The sequence below is a fragment of the Ceratotherium simum genome, chromosome 12 (assembly GCF_057802395.1).
Source record: "Ceratotherium simum simum isolate JZ-2026a chromosome 12, ASM5780239v1, whole genome shotgun sequence".
Classification (NCBI taxonomy): Eukaryota; Metazoa; Chordata; class Mammalia; order Perissodactyla; family Rhinocerotidae; genus Ceratotherium; species Ceratotherium simum.
Genome location: NC_141911.1, coordinates 68,500,102 through 68,512,753, shown reverse-complemented (window position 1 = coordinate 68,512,753; position 12,652 = coordinate 68,500,102). Strand labels below are relative to the sequence as shown.

The window sequence follows — 12,652 nt, the reverse complement described above, 5'->3', positions numbered from 1 at the left end:
GCTGTCTATGGTAATGAGGTAGTGAGGATCATATAATGTAAACGTCCTTTGTAAATCCTCAGGCAATATACAAATATTAGTTATCATTATTATTATTTCATCACATTTGAGCAATCTTCTTAGTGCAGTAAGTATGCCAGATGTTATTCTATTTATTACAAACGTTAACTAAGAAGTGGAGGTTAAAAGGGGCTTACACAAAGCTTTATAAAACATTAGAGAATGATCCAGGGTGCTCTTATCTTCAGGACTGAAGCAAATTTGTAATGTGATAAGAACTGAATGCATCACTTTCCTAAGCACAGGCCCCAAATTCTCTGAACTAGTAGGAAAAAAGATTACTACAGGGGCTGTAGGTTATAATAAGTGGGAGACTTGATAAATAGTAAATTATCACTCATTGTACATGGTGCTTTTATTTCAGGACTACTTCCAAGGTCAAGTGAAGCCCATTGCAGACTCTCTGGGATGGAATGATGCTGGAGACCACCTCACAAAGTTATTTCCTACCTTTTTAAAACTAATATTCATTTAATATCTGTTTATGTGTTTTAAGATGTGTTGAAAGTGCTCCAGGTCTCAGCTTTGTGTGTGTGTGTTTTCTAAGGTTGCTCCGTGCCACTGTGTTAGGGTTCGCGTGCAAGATGGGAGATGCAGAAGCCCTGAACAATGCTTCCCAGTTATTTCAGCAGTGGCTCAGTGGGACTGTAAGGTAACTGTTCACCATGTTTTCATCCCTAGAAGACTTTAAACTGAGAAATGAGAAATTAAAATCTCGGAAACACTGTTTCTTCTTCCAGCCTTCCTGTAAATCTCAGGCTTCTGGTATATCGATATGGAATGCAGACCTCTGGCAATGAGACTTCATGGAACTATGCTCTTGATCAATACCAGAAAACGTCATTAGCTCAGGAAAAACAAAAACTGCTGTATGGATTAGCATCAGTGAATAATGTTACTCTTTTGTCAAGGTAAGTTGGAGCTTTTTTTCTACTTACATGAATGGTATTTGATGGTTTATGTGTCTCAGTTTCTCTGAAATGCTAATTAAAGTATGATATATTTCCAAGAAAATCTATTAAAAATTATTTTCCCTGTAAGAAACAAAATGTCCATGTAAGAGTGGCTTAAACAATAAAGAAACGTAATCTTATATGAAAGAATTCTGGAGGTAGGCAGTTTTCAGTTGTGTGCACTGGTTCAACATTTCATCCAGGACCTCGGCTCTTTCTCTTCTGTTATGCCATCCTCAACATGGTGGATGTGTCATGACTTCCAGAGCCGCAAACATTGTCTTCACACAAATATGCTCCATGGAAGAAGGACAGGAGCAAGAGTTCCTCCTCACAAGGCTCTGTCTTTTATGCTAAGACTCAGTGATCTCCACTTCCCCTCATAAGCCAGACCTGGGTCACGCTGGGTCATTCTGGGTCATACACTAATCTACCACTTGATCATTTGCTGACTACGATGAACTTGAATGTCTTTGGTGATTTGGGCCAGTCATGATACTCTGAGGCTGGGGTAGCAGTCTACCTTCCCTAGGATCAAGGAAACCTTGATCCAAGACCAGAACAAAACTGGTCTCTGTCAGCAGAGAAGAGGTGTCTGCCACAATATGCAAACACACACAGAAAATGTATTGACATTCTGCTCAGAAGGTACAAAGACTGCTTGAAGCCCATCTGTGAATCTTCTCCTACTCCATACCTATGCCCCAAATCAGGAAGCTTCTGCCTTAATTCATTTTTGTGCTTAGTTATGGTTTCTGAGTTATTTACTTCATTCATTTAACCAACCCTTAGTATGCCCTTTCTATGTATAGGTATATAGATTGTGGGAATAAAAATGAATAAGACATGACATCTATCCTTGAGAAACTTATAGGTTCACGGGAGAGGCAGAATGTAAATAGTAACTTACAATGCAATAACCAATTTGTAAGGATTACAAGAAGCAGTTTGATTTTACCTGGCAGGGCCAACAATACACCTTCTCCACCTTGCCTCAGGCTGTGTGTCAGTTCTCCTGCTCGCTGCCCTAAGACAGTCTATCAAAAACTTGATCATCTTGACATTTCACAAAACATCACATTGATCCATTACTTTGATGGCATTGTGCTGATTGTATCTGATGAGAAAATTAGCAAGTACTCAGGTACCTTACTAAGACTCTTGTGAACTAGAGAGTAACAGATAAATTGCACAAAAATTCAGGGCTCACCACTCCAGTGCAGTCTGGAAGTTCAATGGTCTAGAGCATGTCGAGATATTCCCTCTAGGTACAGCCATGGCATAAATTTAATAAACATCTATTGACTTGGTCACTTAATTTATCTTGGACTTATTTGCATTAATTATAGGCAACTAATCTAACCACATAGGTTACATTAGAAGATTGTTTCTTACCATCTAGGGAAGAGCAAATAAGACAACTAGAAAATAAGAATATAAATACTTTCCCTTCATTTACTGGCTCCTTTACTGCAGTGGGATAATAGGTAAGTGGGTGCAATGCTTCTATTTGATAAATGCAATTAATTTTTTTAATTAACAGTTAAAATTGTTTTCTATTGTTTTTAGTACTTTCAAAATACTTCAACTTTTTCATGTTCCTGTAGTTTACATTTCATTAGTCCTCAAAATCATTGGTTGTTCTTTACAAACAGTTAAATATTTTAGAAAATTTTAAATTGTGTCTTATCATTTATCATATTTAATTAACTTTGTCAGCTGGGTCCTCAAGAATTGAGTTACTGGAATGGAAGCTCTGTTCTGCTGGAATTTAGCTAAGGGTGACTATCAGAAGTTCATTTTGAATGGCTTTTCTGTTGACTTCTTGCAGGTATTTGGATTTGGTCAAGGACTCAAGCATCATTAAAACCCAGGACGTGTTTACAGTCATCCGTTACATCTCGTATAACAGCTACGGGAAGACCATGGCCTGGAAGTGGATACAACTCAATTGGGAGTATCTGGTCGACAGGTGGGATGAGCAGATGAGGGTTTGTTGTGCTCTTTGTTTGATACCATTCGCAAGTTCTTTCTTTTTCTGCTTGCTGTACTTTCTCTGACATCTGTACACTATCTGAAATGGTCTATTATCAGAGGAAAAGGATCATGGTATTTTCCTTCTAGGGGAGCAATATACTGGTTAATTTTGGGTGTAATTCCTAGTCTGGAAAGTACTGTTTCCAACTGATGTATAGAATTCTGAGATCTGGAGAGAGGCCTAAATCGTATTATTTTTAGTTTGGTTAAAACAAGTTACTATAATTCTGCCTGCTGTGCTAGGACCTACCAAAACCCAGGCACACGTTTAGTTCTCAATTAATGTTTAATGAAAACTAAATGAGAATTCCTGGACCTGGGCTCAAATTAGAGCCCTATATCTTACTGAGCTTATATGGATGATAACTTCTACCTCTCCATCAGATAATTAAACTTTAGATGTTTTGAAAAATTTGTAAAAGAAATCTATTTCCCAGGCAGTAGCAGTTTTAAAATGGGAAATGATAATGATAAGAGAAGAGCAAATCCACGAAAGAGATACTTCCCCAAATTTCTTATTTCTTCAGCCCCATATAGAAGAAATATTGCTATTCTTGGTCTTGATCCTCTAAATTTAAGGCTTATTTCCATTAGAAAGATATTTTTTTGACAGAGTACAAAATAGAATATAGATTATATGTCCAAAATAAACATGTAAATATTGACCAAAACACCTTTACCATCTGTAATCCCTACACCAGGAAATAGCCTCTGTTACCCCCTTCTCATCTCTGCTGTCTTCCCATCAACACTGCGTAGTTGATAATGACTGCCTTATCAGAAATACTAACTAGAATGATAACTTTTATTTCTGTTCTCTTTCCTACAATTCACCAGAGTGCCATTCTGTTCATTCACATTTCTCATCCTTCTGAGATCCAGATTATATCTCTAGTTCTCAACAAGATATCCTACATTGCTTTTGCTTATTTGTAATAAATTTTTGCCTTTCCTGTTCTTGCAACAATTGAGTGTAACTGCTCATCCATCTCTATGAAAATTGATTGGCACTCACGTGTGTGTGTGTGTGTGTGTGTGTGTGTGACGCGTTGTTCATGTGTTTATAATTGTTTCAATGAAATGCTTGGTTTAGAATTAATACCGCCACCTGTTGAGAACCTGTTGTTGTCTAGGGGTAACAGTTCATATTAAGCAAGATAACACCTTCCATTTTGAAAGACATATGACTAACGACATGTATGCATATTTTGTTTTAATCAAAAAGACTATAAAATTTTAATTTTGGTATATGCTGCAAGAAACCTATGTAGATGAACAATGCTTACTTCTGAATTATTGTGAAAAGATAAGTAAATAATGTTCATTTTGCATAATAAAATGGCTATTACCTTATTGTTTATTAAACAGAGTATTCCTCAAGGCCTATTAGAATAGCTCTTGTATAATTTATTTCAAATAACACATTTTTCATTTTTAAAAATTAGTTCATTGTTATATCTCTTAAAAAATTAAGAAGTAGAACAGAACAGGTGTTACCTTGTCATAAAAGTGATAAACATATGGCGTTAAAATAAATCTATTAGACTTAATATTGAATTTTTTTCAAGAAAAATAAATTGATAAATTATTTCCAGTACTAATTCCAAAAACCTTGCCCAAGACTTGTAATATTTCTTCATAGTCTAATGATCTACTTCTCATGAGGTATTATTTCAAATAGCCTCAAACATAAAATGATACAATAACCACGTCAGACACACCAAAAAACATCCAATATTAATTATGTTTAGTTTGAATAAATAGAATTTCCTCATTAAAATTGGATGAGACAAATTAAACAGAAATGAGCCAAGCTTTATCCAAATAATTCCAAACTCTTGAATGTTTTCCAGACTGCAGAGTGAGTGGTTTTACTGCCTCCATTTCTGAACAATTTATTGTCATCCTAAAATAACTATGCTGCTTTTTTTATAAAGCTGTTCTCATGTGATTTTTATGACAACTGATGGCCACACCACTAATGTCCTCTCCAGTTTGAGACTTAACCCTGAAGTTCCAAAGATACTTCAGAAATTATTCTCTGCTTTTGTTTATTCCACTAAACTCTTAGATGAAACTGTGAAGTTGAAGGAACTCAATAAGTCAGTAGTGTGGGGTGATAAAGTTTGATTTTAATTTATGACTATGGATGAAAAATTAAGTCAATGGGACATGACTGAGACCATTTAAACGTTACCTCATAAACAAAATAATTTAATAAGTACTTAATTAAAAGTTTTGTGTGTATCAAAATCATTTCTTTTGGATAACATAATAATACTTATGTAACTATTAAGTCCAAGAAGATGATCTTCATATAATATAATTATTTTTCAAAATATTTAAGATATATTTAAATCCTTATTTTCATTTTAAAAGCAATCTGTAAGATAAATACACAGCATATTTCCCATTAAATGCTGCACTTTATATGATGTTGGTTCTTGGGATGAACATATTTTGTTCTTACATTTTTCTGGTATTTATAGAGGTATTGCAGTCTCTATTAAATCTATTCATTGTTAGTTCCCAAATATATCCTTTAACTTTTAGTCACTAAGAACAAAACAGAAGTATATTACAAAAATTACAGAAGGTCACTGAGAAACATTGTTTCTTGCCTGTAATTAGCAGACTTTTTTTGAATCTATAGAATACCATTTTAGCAACTTAGCATGAGTTCCTTTTTTTTTTAATTTTTATTTTCTTTTATTTATTTATTTTTTTTGAGGAAGATCAGCCCTGAGCTAACATCCATGCTAATCCTTCTCTTTTTGCTGAGGAAGACTGGCTCTGAGCTAACATCTATTGCCAATCTTCCTCCTTTTTTTTTCCCGAAGCCCCAGCAGGTAGTTGCATGTCATAGCTGCACATCCTTCTAGTTGCTGTATGTGGGACGCTGCCGCAGCATGGCCGGAGAAGCGGTGCGTCGGTGTGCGCCCGGATCCGAACCCGGGCTGCCAGTAGCGGAGCTCGCGCACTTAACCGCTAAGCCACAGGGCCGGCCCTGATTTCCTTTTTTGAATTCTCATTTTCTTATTACAAAATGGACATATACTGTTTTGCACAAAATGCAGATAAGCAAAAATAAGGATAAAAAGTCACTCAGAATCCTACAACCTAGAAATAACTCCTATTGTCACACTACTGTTTTTCGCTGAGTTATTTTTCTGTTTATTTATTTATTTACAGAAAGGGAACCTTATTATACATTTGGTTTTATAATCTGCTTTTTTTTTTTCACACAACCTTATGTTGTGGATGTCTTTTCATGACATTGAGTGTACTTCTTCAATGTTATTTTTCATGCTCACAGTGTGTAGATGCATCTTAGTTTATTTAGGCAATCTCCATCTGTTGGATAATAGAATTGTTCCAAACTTTCCACTATAAATATAATGTGTTGATGAACATCTTTGAAACTGAATCTCTTTGTTCTTTTTAATGTCCTTGACAATTTCCTTAGGATACAAATAATACTAGAAGTAATACTGCTGTGTTAAAGGATGTGTTCATTATTAGAGTTTCTGATAAATGTTACAGAATTGCCATCCAGAAAAAAATTTCACTAATAACTTTGTCTATTTTTCTAACCTTTGCCAATACTAAGTGTTGTCAATTTTTTTTTTTTTTGTGAGGAAGATCAGCCCTGAGCCAGCATCCATGCCAATCCTCCTCTTTTTGCTGAGGAAGACTGGCCCTGAGCTAACATCTATTGCCAATCCTCCTCCTTTTTTTTTCCTCTTTTTCTCCCCAAAGCCCCAGTAGATAGTTGTATGTCATAGTTGCACATCCTTCTAGTTGCTGTATGTGGGATGCCGCCTCAGCATGGCCGGACAAGCGGTGAGTGTGTGCGTGTCCAGGATCTGAAACCCGGGCCGCCAGCGGCAGAGCACGTGCACTTAACTGCTAAGCCACGGGGCCGGCCCCAGTGTTGTCAATTTAAAATATCCTTGTTAATTCAATAGATGAAACCTAATATCTCATTTTAAATTAAAAGTCTTCCATCCAGTAAATACTGTGGCGCATCTACTAGGTGGTAGGCACTATTCTTGGCATTGAAGATACAGCAATAGGGAGTAGATCTGGTTCTCCGTTCTCATGGAGCTTAGAGTCTAGTGACGGAGATCAATATTAAGTAAAGAATCACACAAATACTTGTATACTTAAAGCTGTAATAACTACCAATAGAAGAGGTGCAGGGCACAATGAAAGAGTGTAGAGGGGAAACTGACCAAGTCAAGAGAAGTTGGGAGTAAAGGCTTCCTCTAAGAAGTGGTGGCTGAGCTGAGTTCTGAAGGAAGGGTAGGTATTAACTAGCTGAACAAGAAGTAAAGCATTCCTGGTTGAATGGCTACTACCAGAAAAGTGGAAAGATAAGAGTCAAGCTTTGCAGGATCACTTAAGATTTGAGCTTTTGTTCTAAGAGCCACGGTAAGTCACTAAAGCGTTTTAAAGTAAGAAAGTGAAAGGATCGATTTTACTTGGGAAAGAAAGCTCTTGTGGTAAGGTAAAGCACAGACCTAGCTGGGGGCCAGAGAAAATTTGGGAAAAGCAGTTAGAGAGCTACTGCAGTCATCCCAGCAGAGGAGAGCGGTGGACTGGACACTGGACGTGAGGGTGAAGAGGGAGAGATAACGACAACATTTAGAATTTGGTGGAACATCAGAAACGGGAGACGAAAGTGAGGTGACAAGAATGATGCCTAGGTCTCTAGAAAAGATAAAGTTTGCAGAAGGAGAACAATGAGTTCAATTTGCCATATATGACGCCTCTGAGTCTCTTCTGAGATGAAATGGAGATTATTTCGAGGAGGTTATAGTCCCTTGTCAAATGCTACTTAAGGTTTGAGTAAATCAAAGACTAAAAAACACCCATTAGATTTATTGGTGTAAAAGCTACTGGCAACTCTAGAAATTCACTAGAGTGATGGGGGCAAAACCCCAATTGAAGCAAATCAATAAATGAGCCAGTGATGAGGAGAGGGAGATAAGAAATGTAGAGAAATCTCTTGAAAAGTTTGACTATGAATGGGGAAGTGAGAGAAAGGATATTAAGAGAGAAATGCCAGATCAAGGAGAAGATTTTTTTCTTTTTTTATATGCAAGATATTTTTAATATGTTTAGTATATTTAAAAGCTGATGAGAAAGGTCCACTGAAGAATGAGAGGTTTAACATGAAAGACAGAAAAAAAGATTTTTTTAAAAATAAAGTTTTTAAGAAAGTGAGGAGAAATGGGAATCAAAGCACAGGTGACAGGAGGAAAATAAGTCTGTGTTAGTAAGCTAAAAGATGTAGGCAGTACCATGTGTTTTCTCTGGGAATTAGAAGGCGAGGTCATCTTTGTGGGGAGGAAGGGAAGAGGGAGGGTGTTTGGCACAGAGTTTCTGGATGAGCACAAGCTATGACCGTAGGAGTCGGTGGCTGAGGAGGAGTGGAGAAGATATACGGGAAATGAGGGGGTCAAGAAACTAAAGGAGCTAAGACGTTCTATCGGTCATCCATGTGGACCTTGAAATCACAGCTTGGAGTAGAGAGGAAGACTCGGAGTCAGGTGCCAAAGTGTACCATGAATAAGATAAGGGGGAATAACCAGAAGGAACAGAGGTTTTTAGAAAGTGGAGGAAGAAGGATCTGGAAGCAGCAATGGGGAGTGTGAGCCCATTTACTCCATTTCTGACCTGGTGCTACAAAGCAGGTGGGAAAATAAACATTTTCCAAATGAGAAGTAGTATTCCTTGTAAGGGGACGTAGTTCGAGAGGGCTAGGTGGAAGGGTTCGAGAAGCTGGAGAGATCTAGGAGGCTCAGTCAGAGGCAAGGAAGTACACACATTCCCGGGACAGAATTGAGGATAGATGCCTCAGAAGCTGACATTTTGGGTAATGACTGAGGATATTAAGGAAGAAAGGACATAGTGGATTTAAATTCAGTGTTGTCTGTGATTAGAGTGAGCATGGGACCTAGCACACTGAAGATCATGGTTAATTATTAGAATATTGCATCTTTTTCCCATTGGTGTCTTTTCTCTTTATATTTCTTTTGCAATCTCCTGATTCATTCTTTGCTAATTTCACATTGGCATATTTCTCCCTTTTACCAATTTATAAGGGTTCTTTATATAGTGAAAATATTTGTTCTTTATTAAAACTAAATAATAAAATTTGATTTTTAATTTTATGGCAGTTTGTTTTCTAGTATAAAACTTTTTAAAATGTGCATGCAGCAAACTTTATCAATTTTTATCTTCATGGTTTCTGCTTTTGTTGTGTGGTAATTTTTAAACATAAAATTTCTCCTCCTGCTTGTTTATTACTTCTTTATATATCGATTTGTTTTCTTTTATCGCTCCCCAACATTCCAACAATTCAAGTGTTAGACCTAATTTTTGTGTTTATCGTGCGCTGTGATTAGTTGTGATGAGATTTTTACCTGTATCACAATCATTTGCAGTAGGATCTGTAAGGAAATTTCTGAGTCTTACTCTTTAAGAGAGAAAGTGCAAAAGGGGCAGGAATAGAATATCATCTCTAAAAGCCTATCTTTGCACTTAGCTGCAAATGTCTTTGCTTAGCAAGGCTGATATAGATCATAACCCAAATATGCAAGTAGCTAATAAGGCTGTTTAAAAGAGGAAAAAATAGCCTATATGCAAATTTCTGTCCCTACAGGAAGATGCATAGTTAGAATATTAGTTAGGATAAAGGGGGCCGAGCTGCTCTCCTGTAACACAGACACAGAAACGCACCAGCATAATGGACAAAAGTACTGTTTCTCACGCACGTTAGGCTCCTGAGAGGAGCATTCCAGGTTGTCAGGGTGGTTCTGCTCCATGAGGCCTAGGACTCCATCATCGCATCTGTGCGGTTGAAGTTTGTAGGAAGGGAGACAAAAACAAGGAGTCGACGGCGAGCAATTTCCCTTCACTCACGGGAGGAGGCGGAAGTTGACCCTAGCGCCTCTGCTCCTGTCCGTGGATGCGAGCAGGGCCCCACCTGCACCCAGCCGTGGGGGAGGCTGGGAAACGCAGTCTCCAGCTGGGTTCTCATGTGTGCAGGAAGGAAGGAGAACAGATGTGGGGAATACAACAAGCATCTACTGCAGCGGGGAAAAGGGTGTGAAACTTAGAAAAAGTGCAGAATTTACTAAGAATTTCTCCTGAAGAGAATTATTTTAAATTGAATGTTTTTGTTTACAGTGTTTTGCTTACTTTGAAAATTACTTTTTAGAAAACCCACAAAATAAAAAGGAAAGATTTGTGTCTAGACAAAAGATGTAAAGTTCTGGGTACTTATCCTCCCCTCAACTTCTCTTCAGATTCACAATCACTGACAGAACCCTTGGCCGGATCGTCACCATAGCAGAGCCATTCAACACTGAACTACAGCTCTGGGAGGTATGAAGATAAACTTCTCTACATTTGTCTAGAGAGAAACAGAATTAAACTTTTTTAGAAAAGCAGAAATGGTATTTTCTCTATTCAGATCACAGAAGACAAGGAGAAAAAAGTAATTCTTATATCTAATTAAAGGTGTACCTATTTTTTTCTAAACTGAAAAAAGAAATCAAATAACCAAGAAACAAACAAAGTTTAAAATCTGAGAAAGGTGAGGCCTTGGGAGGCTCAAAAGGCTCCATGAGACCCCTCAGTACCTAAGCAGTGTCCCTCTCTCCTGGTAAATGTAACCCTGGAATAAGCTCGTCAAGATTTGATTCCTTTCAGAATTTATAGTTTTGGAATTTCAAAACTAAACCCAAATCTTTCAGGTTTCAAATATCTCAATTCCCAGGGGAGAAAAATGTCCATTAATGTGGACAAATAGAGATTATACGAAGTTTCAATATCTGTGTATTAGATATCAGAATGTTAACATTCCTCTGTGTTGAGAAAAAAAATAATTCTTATTTTTGTAAATAGCAAATGATATGATGATTGAGTTTTGAGGAGGGTTTTGGAGGAAAGAGGGAAGATAGAACAAATTTTAACAGAGATTTCTTTATGAGTCCATAATAAGTGAACTGAAAGTATATTAAAATACTCCAGACTCCTGGAGTTAAAGGCTAAGCAAAGTCATCATTCCACCGACCAGATTTTGCTGAGAACACCCTGGGGAATGCACAGAAAATAGAGAAACGAGCAGAAGCAGAAATGGGCATGCCAGCCACTAGCTCGTGGCCCTCCTGCCACAATGTGTCAGAGCCTCAAGGCTTGACGTGCCGCCAGGCGTCCAGAGCCCTGGGTAATAATCCCTAATCTGAGGGATGGGCTCAATCGAAACGATGCACCAAGAGATGTATCTCAATGCTGTGTAGTGATACTGCATTTCCAGGGAAGAAGGACACAAATTCAGTTTGAAAATGAAATTCTTGAGGAATTATTGGGCTTAAAATGACTTTCTCACTTCCTTCTCTTCTATAGATGGAGAGCTTCTTCAACAGATATCCAGAAGCTGGAGCAGGAGAAACGCCCAGGGAGCAAGTGCTGGAAACAGTCAAAAACAATATCGAGTGGCTAAAACAAAATAGAGACAGCATAAGACAATGGTTTCTTGATTTAACTAGGAATGATTAATGTGTTCAAACATCATCTTTTAATTTTGTGAATCCATTGTTTCTCCTGTTAAGCATTTGGTGGCCTGATTTACAGGCACTAGGGAGGAAGCCTTATACGTAGACACTGCTTTTGCTAAGTATTGTGTTTCCTTATACGACTTGCAAAGCTTTAAAACTATTCCTCTTTGTTTATGAAGAAAGATACTAATAGAGTAGTTAATGTACTCAGGGATTTCTTCTAAGTGTACTTCATAGAACATTCTTTACAAACTGAAGAGAAGTTAATAGCCATTTTAATGTCTTTAAATATCAAACTTTGTATCTGAAATCTGTGAAAATAGAACAAGTTGGTCTTAGCTTTACATTTTTAGTACCAAAGAAACACCACTTAATCTTCTCTCTTGATTGATTTTTAAAGTTTAAATACCAGTACTTCAGGAACCAATCTTACCATCTTAATCTTTATTTTATTATTCAGAATTACAGAGATCTAATATCGTTTTATTCACATATGTCTTACTCCTTTAAATCCTACCAAAGTAACTGGGCTTAAATTTTACTCAAGGATTATATGAATTAACCAAAGAAATGGCTGACTGTTGCTTTTGCTCTTATAAAGTCAACAAGAGAACTCTCCTCTTCTTTTAAAAATAAATCTGAATGATTACTTGAAAAAAATATATTGTTTCCCAGTGTCACTTTACTCTTGAATAATAATGACTGCAGTGTTCCCCAAATAATTGAGCATGACACAAATATGGTTCAAAAACCCAGCCTTTTTCATGCTTGGTACTCTCTCATCTTGCTCCATTCCCTACAAAGCTCCTTCAAATATGCTATGAAATTAGAGGGAAGATAGTGCTTAACTCTGCTCCATGGATTTTAAAGGAAAAGGGCCAAATAATTGGAAACTGGTCAGGAAAGAGAGAAGGCTGATTATTCCATAAAACTAAATGGAATTAGAATTTAGCTTTGACCTCACCTAGCAATCTAAGTGTGAAATGAGGAAACCCACGGATGTCTCCAGCATGACTGCATATCCGAGGATCT

The 12,652-nt window shown here is 37.1% G+C and overlaps 1 protein-coding gene and 1 long non-coding RNA gene across 2 annotated transcripts in view; one reads left to right on the top strand and one right to left on the bottom strand.

Annotated features, from left to right (window-relative positions):
- ENPEP (glutamyl aminopeptidase) overlaps positions 1-12,264 on the top strand; it is a 79,227-nt gene extending 66,963 nt beyond the window's left edge. The window contains exons 15-20 of the mRNA XM_004426578.3: positions 425-498; positions 608-712; positions 801-971; positions 2,845-2,985; positions 10,367-10,445; positions 11,469-12,264. Of these exons, the coding sequence (XP_004426635.1) occupies positions 425-498; positions 608-712; positions 801-971; positions 2,845-2,985; positions 10,367-10,445; positions 11,469-11,621 (723 nt within the window). The 3' untranslated portion in view covers positions 11,622-12,264. The remainder of the gene's footprint in view (positions 1-424; positions 499-607; positions 713-800; positions 972-2,844; positions 2,986-10,366; positions 10,446-11,468) is intronic.
- Positions 1-12,652, bottom strand: part of LOC147915875 (uncharacterized) — an 82,667-nt gene that overhangs the window by 21,422 nt on the left and 48,593 nt on the right. The gene's annotated exons all lie outside the window — the stretch shown is intronic.